The sequence below is a fragment of the Corvus brachyrhynchos genome, unplaced genomic scaffold (genome assembly GCF_000691975.1).
Source record: "Corvus brachyrhynchos isolate BGI_N302 unplaced genomic scaffold, ASM69197v1 scaffold490, whole genome shotgun sequence".
NCBI lineage: Eukaryota > Metazoa > Chordata > Aves > Passeriformes > Corvidae > Corvus > Corvus brachyrhynchos.
In genome coordinates, this window is record NW_008235774.1 from 516,991 (window position 1) to 533,447 (window position 16,457).

Consider the following 16,457-nt stretch of genomic DNA (forward strand, 5'->3'; position numbering starts at 1 on the left):
GTGGTGGACATCTACCCTGAAACCAAACATAAACTGACATGAAGACAAGCAAAATTCCCAACATCCCTTCTTAGTAAAACACATTAATCAAAGCTATTTATAAGCAGGGTCAACCGGCATTCAGAACAAGACAATTGCTTCACCTGGTGTTTGAAAGACCAAACTCCATCAGTATGGGACAGGGGTTTGATTCAGAAATAGTGTGTGCATGTGGAGCGCAGCAGTGTTGCCATGAGAAGGAGTGTGGACCTCTTTATGCATTTTGTGTTTCAGGACAATTAAGGTTCCTTTCAGTTTTTGGCATAAAAAAGTAGAAATAAGCCAGATGTAGTTCTTAAACCATCACCCCACTCTACTCAGACAGGAGTAAAGTGGTGCTGTGACAGATCACCTCCATGTCACCCTGAGAGCACAAAGTCCTGGTGGTGGCAGCAGAGGAAGAGGAGTGACACATTTACAAACAGCGCAAACCATCTCTCTCTCCATGCCACTGAAGAAACACTCAAAACAGCTTTCAGTGCCTTTCTCACATTTTTCATAGATAGATACCAATACAATCAACACAGTCTCAAAACTGTATCCAGATTAAGTCAGCTTTTTGAATCAACTCCAAATTTGGAATATTAGAAGTAGCCCAAGGGAGACAGATTAGCAAGGAGAGTATATGTGAGGTAGTCAAAGGTGCTTTTTTTGTAGAAGATAAATGAAATTAATATCTGGAACAAAATTAGAGCAAGAAATCACAATACTCAAGAGAAAATTAGTGTACTGCTCTAGTTTCCTCTCAATCCGCATATAATTCCAATTATAACCATTGGGAGTTATTGCAATAGCACATTTCAAGGGGAAACTGCACTTACGCATCTTCAAAAGGATAAATGGATCTATTTTAAGTCAGTCAAAAAGAAAGGTATTAGATTACAACCCTTTACTGTTATTTCATTCCTCCTAACAAAAGTTGTTCCTTTTGTATTCCTGACATCCCTGTTGGTATCCATCACTGTTGAGGTTAGCAAAAGATGAAATGTTGATTTCTTCCAGCTAGTTAAAATGGGAGGAGCTCTTTTGATCAGCAAAGCTGCAGCACTACAAAAATAATGAGTGAACGATCAAATGATACAGCTCCCATTCTTGTTTAATACAAACAGAATTGCAGTTGGACAACTGACTGGGATTTGGATCCTACAACACTCAAAGCAACTGGAGAAATGTTAAAGAAAAGCACTACTGAAACCTGTCATTCCCTTCACCTCTGCGTAGCCTAATTTTGAATAGACAACTTTATTTATATTTTATATCCTTTACAAATTTTACATCTTGATATTAGGACACTTACCAAAACAATTACTTTTACTTAACACTTTAATATAAATATCATTAAACAAATATTATACTTGACTCTTTAAAGCATTGTAATTTTAGTTCGAAATATGTTTAAAGGATTAACATTCAATTTTTAACAACCTGCCACTGTTTACAGATGTTTTTGCAGCCTCTATAGAAATGTGGTTCATAATAATTCCCAGCCATCCTCTTTTTTTCTCATTGTCATTGACAGAAAGATCTGTTTCCCCTCTTATTTCGGCCATATACAATTCATAGTCTGGAATGTTCAGTCAAAAATTCAAATTATGCAAATAGCTACTGCTGCTAGGAAATAAGTCTGGCACCAGATGGAGCAATCACATAACTCTACTTTTAGCTCAGCTGCACTAACATTAAAATTCAACAGACTCAAAGTGCTGTTCTTCAGAATTTTGGTTTAAATCACCTTTCTTCACTTACTCAACCTTTGTTGCAATAATGTGTCAGCTGAAGTCATCTATCCCTGTCAGGCCTGTCACCTGTATCCATTGTGACTGTCTTAGCTACATACAGACTTCTTAAACAAATTAGGATTCTCCTTCACATTAAACCTGAGAAGCTGTTTGCTTTCCTTTGCTATCTAACATTGAACTGTCATTGCAATCTCCACTACTGAACAGTTAACATCTTTTGTAAAGTGTACTGAAATATCTTGGCTTGCCAGAAGAATTAAGTTACAGGTTTACAGAAACACATTCTGTTTGAGACATCTGGAATCCACGAGTTCAGGTTATAAAAAGCATAGTTTGCATTCACGCATCACTTCTACAAAAAGTAAAAATCTGAGGTAAATGTGAATTATAGGAATTCTGAATTACTTTCATACTTAGATAATTTTCTGTTAATTTGTAAAATTTCCCCTGCAAATATATACCTGACATTAAATTTATCTGTGTTCCTAAACTGTGATTTCCTGTTACATATAATTTAGCGAGAAAATGCAAGATTCTATTTCGTCATACACAAACTGTGCTCCAGTGCACACAAAACTTCAATGCTAAAGTAAAATCTACACTTTACAGCTTTTCCTGACTCGTATGGATTCATTTTATTTAATTTTATATATCTGTTTGGTAGTCAGGAAGCTCTCTTCACCATCAGTGAACACTTACCTTGCTAAAGTCAACAGTGCTGTTTTCTCTGCTCACATCATTTTTGTTTTCAATACAGGCTGGAGTAGCCTGTGGGGAAACAATCTGACCTGCTAAAAAAAGTATCATTATTACAGAATACTAAGAGTTCTATAAATAAAGCAACATCTAACAACACAATTATTAGAGATCTGCATACATTTTATATCATAGATATATGATGCACCTAAACATGACATTTTAATTAAAAAATTATTTAGAATAGCACATTCTCAAAAGACAGAACATTCATCGTGTGCAGTTAGGAACATGAGAAGGTTATTTAGACAATGTGAAAGATACTGCTGGATATTAGAAGACAAACTTTCTGTACCAATTAAAGCATACGATTCTTAAGATATTACATTTGAGGAAAGTCCCACCTTCACATAGCTTTTGTAAATAATTTGAGGATCTGCCAATTTTGGGTAATATCTGTCTACAAAAGTAATCCTCATTGACTTAAATAGGATTACTAATTTTTACAAAGTTACTCGTGTATAAGAATGTCCTGATTATAGCAACTACAAAAAACAACATAAAAGTGGACTGGTATTAAAAGAAATATATTGGAAAATAACTGATTTATAAGCTCAGTATTGAAAAATGTGATTATAGACAAGCATAAAACAAATGTTTCAACATTTTCAAAAAATTCCAGTGAGAATTTAGTAAAGTATTTTAAAGAAGTTTTAAAAATATCTCAAGGTGAGAAGTGTTTAAACACACCCCAGTCTTGTGGAAACAGAGAGCAAGTCTCTTTTGACCAACAAAATTTTGCCAACAAAAGCTCAAAAAGAAAAACAGAGTTAAGTAAAAAGTCTGTGTCATATAAAGCATATTTTTACTTAATGCCAACACTGCCCCTGCGCACGGCCAGAGCCCACCATGCACACACCAAGGTGGTGGGGCTGGCAGTAGGGCAGCACACAAACCCCACAGGGGCACAGGCCATGCCCTGCTTGCCTTCACTCTTTCTCCCTCTCTGGCATGTCAGAAGCCACACACAGCTCTGAACACCACAATAACATACAAGAGAAAGTACCAAATATATGAGCCAACTATCTCTTACTGCCCTAACACATACCCAGGAATAACTACAGAGTCCAACTGGCCCAGAGTCAGCATCTCGTGCCCAGCATATATTTGTTTCCATGGCGAATAAAGTCTCTCATATGACTGAGAAATGATGATGTGAAAACATTGGTTCTGGTGAAAATCAACCTAAACTTGCACAGTAACAAAGACCATATGTTCATGATATTTGAAGATTAAGACAGTCAGAAAGTCCTAAGCTAGGCACATTGTCTGGGCAATTCCAAAAGCCACAGCGTGGCCCCTCACACCGCTGGGACTCACCCCTGCAGCCCAGGTGTGTCCTCAGCCACAGCCAGGACACAGAGCACTTCGTAGGATCCAGCCTGAACAGGACCAGAGACTTGCAAGAGCACCCCAGCCACTGCCAAAATGCTGAAGCATCCAGTTTCTGTCACAACTGAGCACTACAGGATCCCTGACTAAGTCTGGTGATGAATTCCGAGTTGAAACACTTGCTCAAAGAAAACACTGGTTTTCATGAAAATCAGCACCTCATTTCCCACTGGACAAATCTCCCATGACACAAAACAGGTTTAAGACTCTTGCACTGCATCCTGGCAGCATAGACAGAGATAGTGCACTTTGATTAAGTAGTACAGTAACAGAATGTTTAAAAATATATTGCTGGAAATATTATTATTAAATGTATCTATCTTTAAACTGCAAGTATTTTCATTTTTCTCTCTGATTCAGGACAAGGACAGATCAAAATAAGAATAGAAATCAGGGCTTTTGTTCAGCTCTACAGTGAAATAAACAGAGAATGGCAAACAGACATGTCAAGCATGTTAATCTAAGCAAGTAGAATAAAATTAAAATCAGAATTAGAATTTACATATGACAAAAATAAAGGATTGACTTTAGAAAGCCACATATTATTGTAAATTAAAGGAATTCATATAAGAAGAGGCTATTAATTCCTAAATGTCACAGGAGACAATTTTTGCAAAACAGAAGCCAGAAATTATTACATATGCAAGGTATTTATAAAGTCATTCAATTTGTCTGTTTTAATTAGAATTGAAAGAAAAACAGAGTTCCATCATTGTTACACCATCATCTTTACACTATGTATTCCAATATATTCTTTTTCTGTATTGTTTATTTAGCAGTCCTTGAATTATTTTTACAGGAATCATCCTGTACCATTACAGGTATTAAAAATAATTAATATCAAAATTATATAAATTTTATTTCTGTTCTATTTTGGAGATTTTATTAATGTAACAAGAAAAGCCCCTTCCATTATTCAAATAGAGAAGGCATAAAGTGCTCAGGGAAAGTTTCTGTCTTAACTTACTCCCAAAAACCTTAAAATTAAGTAATATAAAACCTGCTGACTCTTAATTTTTTTCCTTTTACACACTCCTCTGTATCCTAGGATCTATGAAAAGGGAAATAGTTGTAATAATTACTCATACTAATATATTGCATTATAAAGATGTTACACGAAAGTAACAGAAATAGCAGTTCATTATCTTTCTGTTGCTAATTAGGCACTTGCACTTTTTTTCTGGACCCAAAAATTTAAGAAAATGAGAGCAGAGATATCTGCCAGAGAAAAAAATACTGACCAACAAAGGAGTCAAAGCATGGACCACCTGTTTAAACACTGAAGTTTTAATATCATAATGGAGGTGTCAAAAGCAATTAGCATAACAGTCCAGAGGACTTTCAAACATTGTGTCCACTTTTCTTTTAGGAGAAAAAGATCTAAAGATCTACATATAAGGAAATAAAAGCCACTACCAGTAAGTATGTGAAGTTTTTAAGAATAGCATATGTTCTTTTTCTGTGCCAACAGAAGACCTCAAACTTTGATTTACCCATATGCTGGAGTAATCTGAAAGAACACAAGTTTTACCTTGAGGCAGAAAGACATGTTTAAATAGCTCTACAACTGAAGACAGCTTTCTGGATCATGGAACAACAAGTTTGGGTTTTTTACTGTATTGAGTAACAATCAAAGATACACAGTAGAGACAACAGGTAATCTCCTTTCACAAAAAAACCACCAAAGTAACCCCAAACTCTGGCCAGATTTTAAACATTTCTCATGGTTTATTACTTCTTTTCTTTGAGCTGAAAATATGGGGTTTGGGCTGCTAAGAATGGTGAAGGCATAAACCATCAACTCCCTGTAACTGGGAGTAAGAGCAGCAACAGCCTCACCATTCCACTATTTCCTACCTTCTCCTCATCAGTTCCATTTCAGCACTCCAGGCAAAATGGTTATTTACACATTGTATGGGGTAAATGCAGAATTTTATTTTTCAAGAGTGCAATGTAATACTTTGAGTCATTATAAAGCTGAAGTCTCAATTTATCCTGCAGCCCACCTACATAAAGCACGTGAAGGGCTGCATTCTTTGAGAGTTCATCAGGAGCCATTCAGACAGTTTCAAGTATCAATGCACAATGTGGTATAATTGAAATATCCAGGGTACATACAAAGGAATTTAATACATAACTAAATACATAACATGCTAAAATTGGTGTAACAGCTTTTCTATGTAATAAAAAGCCAATATCAGCACAGTTTCAAAAAATGATATTTTAAAAATTGGCATATTTAAAAAACAAGTGTCTTTTTCAGGTAATGTGAAACTGGCAGAGCTTTGAATAGAACAAGAATTCACACAAAAAACTCTCTTTCATGCGAAGTCAAGCCATTTATCAATCAAAATAAGGTCCACAAGTGTTACAGTAATAGAAGTTTGCATTTGCAGATACAGTTTGGCATTTTTGAGACAGTTAGTCCTGACAAATTTAAAAAAAAATTAATCTCAGTAAATTAATGTCACATGTAACATATTCTTCGTCCCTGAAATGTAGAACTCAAGACATTTAACTATGTGCATTGTGGTTATTAATCAAAATCCAAGATGTCTCTAGAACATCGATGACAAAAACGCAGAACATTGTAGGCAGATACAAATCACAGTTGATGGAAACAAACTGGATGCAACCAACACATCAAAGGAAACTAAACCAGAAAAGAAATTGCTTATTTTTCTAAATGACATGTATTTCTTCCTGTTCAGAAAAAAAAAAATCCTGATTTTCAAACGTCTTCAATCTCAGACTTTTCACTGCAACTAGTCACCAATTTTCCAAATCTAAATGGACAACACTGTCCAGAACAAATCTCAAATATTGAAAAACAGTAAGTTTTCTTAAGTATATTATAAAATTCTAATACAACAGAGCAGTGACAGCATCTCTGCAGGCTGAACCGTGTGTGTGCCTTTAGGCCTCTTGATGAACAACATTTTTAATCAGTGGGGAACCATGTCACCCCCATTGTACCCCCATAACTAGAAGGAGATTTGGTGTTCACTAATGATAGGCAATTTAAGAGGATGAGGAAGAAGTCACTTTAGCTGTTTTTCTAACGTTAGGCCTGAATATCTCAAGCATAATTCACATGAAGTCATGCATATAAACTAAAATGCTGTGATTTGCAGTTTTATAAATTGATGTAAGAAAATGAACTTACAAATAAATGGCACTGTCCCCCCACCAAAAAAACAAATTCCACACAAACTTCTCTTAAGTGTGCCACAGCTGCAGACAAAGGCCTAAGGTATTTTTTTTAAATCACTATAGCAAGGAGTTGCATGCTGACAAGAAATAGAGATGAAGACATGGGTGTACATTTGAAATGATCTGAAGCCCAAGCAAGAATAGGTATTTATACTACCTCTGAACCTTCAGGGAGTTTACAGAACCCAAAGGATAGGAGATGAGAAGATACAGAGATGAGATGAGCCTGTTAGAGACAGACACAACAAAGAAAGTAAAATAAAGAAATACAAAGATGAATGATACAGCTTTATACATACAGATTACACATTTTATCACGGGTACAAGGAAATGTGGAGAAAGAAAGAATAAATATCAGATGAAAATGTTCATAAATACAAGTTATATTTTAGTCACATAAAAACCTGTGGAAAATACAACCTGATTAAAATTCATACATCTGAGAAGACTCTAAAACAAGAAATAGAGCATTAGCTAATTTAAGCTAGAATTAACTGTCTTTGAGTTTGCCTTCTCTTCAAGAAAAGCTGAAGCAATTCACCTGATCCAGATCCAACGCTTCAGAAAACTTGTGTGTATATCACTGGCATTGGTTGCAACTTACTCCAAAAATGGAAATACATGGGCATGTACTTAGGAGTGCCTCCCTACCCTTTTCATGTGGCTCCAGGCAATGCCCACCTTTCTCCAGGTGATAGTATTGACATGGGAGTTTCACATGCTGTAAACTTGCTCTGAGTTATGGCATAAATCCTTGAACTGATCTTTAGGAGAGATAGCGAAACTGAAGAAGGTAACTAACACCAGCACGTAACTGGGAATTTTGACTTTCCAGGATATTAAAGGATGCTATCCCCTAAAATAGGACAAGCATTGTCCAATACCTCTGCTTGTGCTCATAGTGCCACAAAATGATGAAGTCCAAACCAGCCCATCACACTAATCAAAATAACTGGAAAAAGGCTTAAAAAAGAACATGTCAAAATGAACAGTTTCAGCAGCAGCTCATGCTGTTAACTCCAAAGATCCCAAATTGGATATGCCATTGCTTTCTTCAAGCTCTTCAGTATACCAATAAACCTCTCCTTGGAATTTCAGAATTTCTCAGAATCAGACATGATGTGTGGTGTAATGCAATTTTTACACTAATAATGTGCCTGCTCTGATGTCAAGGGAGAAGAAGCTGTTATAAATGGCATAAGTATGAACAGAAATCAGGCAGAAGATCATGTAATTGTGGGTAAATAACACTTCAGCAAGGTGCATGAAAATACAAGTAACTTAGCCTGCCATACTCCTCTACCAAGTTCCTTCCTCTTGGACTTTAATCAGTGTAAGGTGTCTGTTAGATTTCATCTTATACACACACACACATATATAAAAAACATATACACCCCCTAGACTAAAAGTGAAATAGACAGTCAAAACTTCTTTTCCTAACTGCATTTTCATAGAATCAGTTATTTTTTCATGCCACATATGCTTAAACTCTGAATTTCAGAATCCTTTTTATAAAAGGGGAGAGGTTTATGAAATTATTTTAGCATTCCTCTAACAATAGAGAGGTGTCATATATTTACAGTTGTCTTTGGCTTTTTAGACCATGTCATAGGAATTTACGAACACAGGTCTGATGTACCAGTGTCAAACCTACTCATATCAACAAAAATAGGTTAAATTGCTTTATAAAACAAACTTTTTAAAGATGATTTACTAATGAAAAATATTCATATTTTTACCTGTCTTTTACAATATTTATGCTAAAATTACTTGCCACCCTCTATTTTGGGTATTTGGTGTCAAATTAGCCCATAAAAAATCATTTTTCCTGCTCTTATGACAAATTTGACTGTTGTTTTTTATTGGAACATCAAAAGCAGGCTTTTAATTCTCACAGTTTTGATGCCTAATGAAAAGTGAAAGTTAAACACAGCATGGCAGCATTAAAAATGCACGGTAAACCCATAGCACCCTGACATCTTAGCCCTGCAGAGGATGTGAAGAAAAGCCATTGTAAACAAAAGATAATACTACTAAATACAAAGCAAATCAATTAGATGGTCTGACAGACTCTTAAACAAAGAAAACTGGAGGGAGAACATATGTACAACTATCTTCCAGCAAAGATATCACAATGGCCTGTCAATGGTGCTGCCATATATTGAATTAATTTATGTATTCATTTTCAGACTTTGCTCCTGAACACCTGAAAACTGACACACTCATAAGGTACTATTGTCAAGAACTTGGACAAAGAAGGGGGTTTGAAGCCTCAGCTGTACCACATAACCCATGTATCAGGAACTTAAGGCTCTGAACCACCTATTTTATGATCAACAAATTGCTAAGGATTGTTTTCAGTTCAGCTGCCTAACACTAACCCCAAATTTAACCAAGTGAGAACTTCCTTTTGTGCAGAAAGTGTCCAAACCGTCTCATTTCAGCATGAACAAACAAGCAGCCCTTCTAAAGCTCCTGGCACATGCTCTTTATGAAAACTCCTGTCTCTGATAAGGGTGAACTGGATTGTAAGTTCATCAGTAGTACCTGAGATGATCTGTTTCTCTCCCCGCAGTCTTCTAGGAATTAAGCTTATCATCCAGAAAGTAAAAGCAACAGTATTTTGATTGCTTCTTTTCATTAAAAGGAGAGAAAAATACTGAGAGCAATATAAGAAACATTTTACCTTCATATATTCTACACAATGTTTGTGGACAAATGGGAATAAGCAGATTAAAATGCTGCCTTGAATGCATTTTACCAGTTTGTTCTCAGGAAACAAGATGTGTCTTACAGCACACTCTTGGACAACAATACCCCTTAATTTTTCTTTCTTTTACACATATTTAGCTTTTGCTTTTACATGATTCAAAGTTATATTCTAACAACTCATTTTTATATTACTACAAATAGATTGTACAGACACTCCACAGCAATCTAAAAAGAAACACATAGCTCTAGAGTGAGTGTAACACTGTAGCCGAACTCCAGCATTTGGGTCGTGAGGCACTGGCAGAGAAAATGATCAGAAATGACCACTGCTACCCCTGGTCAAGCTTCTAAGAACAGCATAGTTCCTGAAAGCTGAGCATTTCAGTGGAGATTCCAGCATAATTTACACACCATGTACTATGGCACTTACACAGGGTAAGAAAATAACTACGAGTATGCCAGAAGAGGTACAGTTAGTGTACCTGAAACTAGGCAGCTCTCCAGAATTCTCTTTTCCCACTTTTTAAACCCTGGAGTACTCGGGCAATAGTTGCCACTCAGACCCATGAGCTGCTTATTTGCTCTTACCTTGAAAAGGGAAAAAATTCTAGTTCCTTCTAAAACAAAAAACTTAGACTAGATTTTCCTTTTCTAAAGCTAATACTAATTTCAATGCAATTCAGGCAATAAAATAAGATTCAGACTTTTTAACGTAACAGGGCAAAGGATGGTAAGAGAGAAACTTATAATAAACAAATCCTCCTTGTTTTATCACAGGGCCATCATCGATTTTGAGGAGGTCAATGCAGAACACTGCCAAACGTGCATTAGCACTTAAAGGACGCAAGTGGAACAGCAATGCTTCAAATTGATTAAAAAACCTCTCTGTCCAAAAGGTTCATGCTTGGAACTTTTCACTGTAATTTAGACAAAAATCTGATATACTTTCACATAAGCATCCCTAGAATTATTGACTCACTAGAGGTTATTCTATTTTTCTATATACATATATAATTTCTATTATGTCTATTGGTGCATTTAAATTAACACAGTAAAAGAGACTAAGAGTTTTTTTTAACAGATGTCAGAGTACTCTGAGACATTTCTACACAAGCACATAAACTGTGCATTCAGCATTTTTTCATCTTGAAAAATAGAGAGAGACAAATGAAAAACTGTAAGAATATGTCTCCTGACTTAGAGAACCACTTAACCACTGAGTATATAAAATGAGTGTGTTTTCTGTGAGTGGAATTTAGGAAGAGCTGGGAAGTTTGCCAGAATAAACTTGGGCAAAAGCAAGATGTTTCTGGAGTGAATTACTGCATCAGTTCCACTAACAGACACAGAAAGTTACCAAAATTGAGCTCATGATAATGTCACAGCTTGCCCCGAGGGTTTTTTTTAAGACAACTACTGCCTATTTGTAATATAAGATCTAGTGCAAAAACTTAATGGAATGCAAGCTGCCATTTTACATCCCGTGGAAATTGAGGAACAGGATCATTATATCATTAACTTTCTTCAGTTTCTCCTGAATATTTGTTTAAAGTCATCAGCAAGAGCTGTATAAATCAACAAGAAAGTTGCCTTAAAAAGGATGGACAATCATCCTACTTACTTTTACTCTTGTGCATCCATATGCATAATCACACACATCTTAGTAAATGCTATTTTTTCCTTACTCTCAAAATGATATTTTGACATAATTAATGTTTCTATTTAATATCCTCATCAGATGAAATTATATGTTGCCTTTTAGGTCTGAGAATCTTCTCCAGGGAAGCAACTAGATTTAGATCTCTTAAAACTACATACGGCAATGATTGAAAGAAAAGCTTCTTCCTTGCAATCAAGCTAACCTTTATATCAACAGCCCCATCTTTCCAGATCAGCCACATGAATACTCTTTGCCCTTCTCTCCTATGCCTCAGAGCACACAGATTCCTCTTGCAATCCTGACCTTCCCTGTGCTATGGCTGTTTCCTCACTCCCCACTTCCCAAGGTGATAGGGGAGCTCAGTAGGGCTCTGAAACAGAGTAACAGCAGGAGGGACTGAGATTTCAGTACAGTTAAGGTGATTTCTGGAATAAGAGTGAAGTGAAAAATATTTGCAAAATTTGGCTGCAAATTTCATAACACAGACCTTTGTTTATGCAAATAAGGAAGGGGCAGTAAGAAATGATCTTTCATTATGATGACTTGAAACAATAATACAGCTTGTAAAGTCTTCTGTAAAAGCAAGGAAAGGAAAAAAAATTATGCTAATATTTTACTCTAGAACTATTCTGCAAACATTTCTCATTTGCATTACCCTGATTTTCCCAAAAGGGATTTTCTGAAAGAACAAGGTACAGCTCTTGTGACATCTTTCCAACAGCGTTTACCTCATTTTTCCACCCCTCAAACTCACCTATAAAATCTGAAGCAGCAGTTGAACTCTAGCTAATGCATACAGTGTTGTAGACTTAGAAACTATTTCAACAAACCACTACATTTTAAACAAATAGGTCCTGGATAGACAACAGAAGTCAAAAATAGTCCTTCCTCTTGCACTCCTGGCACTGATGGAGCCTGTCCACAGTTCAGAGCAATCCTGTGCAAACATGCTCAAGCTCAGTCTGAGGGATTACACAGAGCACCTGAAGTGTTCCTAAGCTGAGCTGCACTGGAAATAACATGCCATGCCAGTTACCCAGGATGGCATGGCACACTAGCACAGCTTCCAATACCTCAGCGAGCTCCCTTGAATAGCTCTGCCCAGCCCTGAATTGTGCAAGATACCCTAATTTCAAATTTAAGCAAGTATATTTCTGAATGCATAAGATGAGCCACACTCATGCAAAAAGGTACAGGGCATTTTTCAGAGCAGAATCACGCTGTTAAGCTGTGGGTACAAAGCACTTGCAATACCGAACAGGCAGATGTTATTGAAGGCTCAAAATGCAAAATAAAGCATTACCATTTTTATCCATGGAATGGGGCTCAGACTGCTTCTTTCCAATATCAGCAAAGGATCTTACAATTGGGATCCTGTTGCTCAGCTTCTTCTGGTTCTGATGGTGATGCTGTTTGAGTAATGCCTCATGCACTCTGTGACGAACATCCTCACTGAGCTGCCCAGAACCCACTTGCTGGTCCAGAATCATATCTGAAAATATACACATAAACTTAATAAAAGATGGGAAAAAGGAAACATTTTATCTTTTAAATTGCAGTAAAAATTATTAGCACCCTACAGGATTACAAATTAAAAGCATCAGTCCATTAATAAAACAGAACTAAATGGGAAGTTTTATCTAGAAGTGTTTCACTCTCTGGGGAAGCAAGACTGGGGGGGTAGGGGGGAGGGAACAGGGAGAAAAGGATGCTATTAATATAAAAAAATCCTTTTAAAATTATGCAGTTCAAAAATTAAGGTCACCAACGACTTTGAAGTCAGTCCTTAAGCACTCCCATACATAACATATTTAAATCCAGGGTGTATAAGACGTCTTTTTTTTCCAAATAGCCCTTATTGTATTTCCTACAAAGGAAATGGCATGCTGTGAGGAAACAACTCTTTTATTTCCTTTGTACTTACCACAGGAAATCACAGTCTAACCCTTTCTTTCTTTCTTGTAATTATAATTACAATACTTTCGGTGCAATACAGGGAAAGCTCAGGTAAGACAACACAGAAAAATTTGCTGCATTATTTGTTGATGCCTAATACAATCTATTTCTACTGCCAGATGTACTGTTCCAAGAAGAGGATAATTTCAAGGAGGCGTGAGTGAAATTGATCCCCCTGCTAAGAAATTACAATCTTCTTTGCAGTCGACTAGCAGAAAATGGTCTTATGTACTCATATTCAACACTACTTGTATACACAGGCACTCCTCTAGAAGGTGGCACAGCCCAGTGTGGTGCTTTTACACCAAAGCACACAGAATGGGCAAAAAACAGGAGGAGCTGGAAGCCACCATGCTGCTGGAAAGTAGAGTTGCCATTACTGACATTTCGTGGGGTGAATTCCATGATTGGAGTGTGGCTATCGATGGCTACAGGCTGTTCATAAGAGACAGGAAAGGAAGGAGAGGCCGAGGGGTTGCTCTTGATATCCAGACAAGGATTAAGCATGAGGAGCTGTCTCTGAAGAACAGCCAAGAGCAGGTAGAAAGCCTGTGGGTAAAAATCAGAGACAGAGGCAACAAAGGGAACTTCATAGTTGTGGTCTACACTACGGGTCAGCCAATCCAGGGGAGCTTGTGGATGAAGCCATCCTACTCCAGCTACAGGATGCATCACGCACGCAAGCTCCACGCTGAGAGAACTCGGATTGTTAAGCCTGGAAAAGAAAAGGCTTTGGGGTGACCTAATTGCAGCCTTCCAGTACCTAAAGGGAACTCAGAGGAAAGATGGGGCAAGACTATTTACAAGGGCACGTAGTGACAGGACAAAGGGTAATGGATTTAAATTAAGAGCAGTTTTAGATTATTAGGAAAAAAATCTTTACTCTGAGGGTGGTGAGGCACTGGAACAGACTGCCCAGGGAAACTGTGGATGCCACATCCCTGGAGGTGTTCCAGGCCAGGTTGGATGGGGCTCTGAGCAACCTGGTCTACTTAAAGGTGTCCCTGCCTACAAAAGGGGGGTTGGAACTAGATGATCTTTAAGGCCCCCTTCCAACCCACACCACTCTATGATTCCATGATTCTATGACATTATGTGTTTCAAATGGGAAAGAACTGCTGAGAATTTTGTGGGATTTTTTTTTAAATTATTATTTGGGGAAATACTGCTACCCACAGTAATGATGCTTAACAGAAAAATAAAGGGGAAAAAAATTGTGTATCAAATCAAATGTAACAGCATTTAAGTACACAGCTCCCTTGTATATCAATTGGAAGAAACTGTACTGCACAAAAATAGTGATATAATAAGAGGAGTCCAAAATTCCTTGCACCGAAAATCCAGACAGCTCATGATTCTGTGCTGTAGTCAGATTCATATCTGCCAGTAAACTCAGTGGAAAAGCAAGCAGAGCAGGAAAAATAAAAAGCAGATGCATCATCACTAGAGACATAATTTGTCATGTCTTTGATAACAGCCAAGAGCAATAGAAGAGAGATAATAAAAGGCATTAAATAACTATGGTAGTTAAAAGCAGAGTTTAATTGCTAACAGTCACCTATGCACTGTGTATACACTTAAAATACACAAGTTTTTCTGAAGTTCTCAATATCCACATAACAAGCCAATGCCTCACACACCTGCTTGAGAGCTGAACAACAAAAAACCTGCATGTTTCACTTGCGATGAAGAGGCTACCAACAAATCTACATCTCTACAGTGACATGCACACAGAAAGACCAGGATGGGGTCCAGGTAAATGCAGCTGCCAACTGCAGATGTGACTATGAGCAGTGTATCCAGAGCTTTGCAATGAAGAATCATGCAGAGGTTTTCAATGCTGTACTGGGTTCTCTCCAGCAACTACAGCCTGTGCAGTATCAGCAATGGGGTTGGCCAAACAGCTCATACCAAGGAGTAATGTTGCCCCATATTGTGCCCAAACTAATAAACTCTGGCTTCAGGGTGCTTCACCTGAGCCTGAAGGGTACTCTTATCTCCAGGGTTAACTCAAACACAATCAGGTCAGTTAGCTTTGCACTCCCAGTCTAGACAGAGGGTTTTTTATCACTCTAGACCCTAAGGAGAGAGACAGAGGCATAGCAGGAAGACAAATGACAGAAAGGCAAAGGACAGGGTAACACAGGTTTGAAGAAAATCTTCAGTAGAATATTTTAAGGAGACAAGAATTTACAACACATGAAAAATGGAAAGCAGTCTCCAGTTGCAAGAAAAATATTTATTTTCCTCTTCTACTCTACTGCCTATTGAGACACACCTCTGCCCTAAGGAGATTACTATCTTCCCCTTAGACACCCTTAATACATGAATTTGCGTGTTACAATTCCCTAAACAGGCCAGTACTTTATGTAACATGACAGGGGATCTTCAAAGGAAAAAAATAAATAATAAATAATAAATTTATAAACCAGGGCATCTGTGATAAAGCTCAACTCAAATTATCCTCTTCTTTTAAAAAACTGAACAAAATACGAACTGTAGAAGGTACAAAACCAAATATTAACTCCTTTGAGTTGGTCTAAGACAGAAATAAAAAGGAAGAGCTAAAAAAAAAAGGATTCCTCTATAACAGGTAAATTTAGGGCAGTGGTCATCCCCTTGCTTACAGATCAGTGGAACTCCACTTGTATGGTGTCATTCCTGGAATAACAGTATTTTCCACAATTAAATATAAAAATGTATTAGCTGCTGAGGATGATGTCAATATTTAAGATTCTCCATTTGAGGAGAGAAAACTACAGGAAAAAGAAAATCAAATCCCTATCCTCCTCCTTTCCCTAGATGTTCTGCTAGACTTGTTAACAGCAATAGAAGCCACACCATTGGTGCCAGTGTGGTGACTAACAATTTTTATTTCCTGCCAGAAAGAAGAATGTGGCTTACCTTGAGTTTTTTGTGGTTTTACAACTTCCCTTTTATTGTAGCATTGCTACCACATGTAAAAAAGGAAGATGCATTCCATTTTGGAA

General features: G+C 37.1%; 1 protein-coding gene across 10 annotated transcripts in view; it reads right to left on the minus strand.

The window, feature by feature from the left end:
* SLC4A10 (solute carrier family 4 member 10) overlaps window positions 1-16,457 on the minus strand; it is a 125,749-nt gene that overhangs the window by 43,594 nt on the left and 65,698 nt on the right. For 9 of the 10 annotated variants that reach the window (XR_001859461.1, XR_001859458.1, XR_001859459.1 and 6 more), the window contains exons 6-7: window positions 12,815-13,003; window positions 2,478-2,569 (exon numbers count right to left, since the gene is read on the minus strand). Coding sequence is in view for 7 of the 10 variants with exons in the window: in XM_017726578.1 (XP_017582067.1) it covers window positions 2,478-2,569; window positions 12,815-13,003 (281 nt within the window). In the remaining 3 variants the exon portion in view is untranslated. The remainder of the gene's footprint in view (window positions 1-2,477; window positions 2,570-12,814; window positions 13,004-16,457) is intronic. The other variant, XM_008644742.2, reaches the window with a different exon arrangement.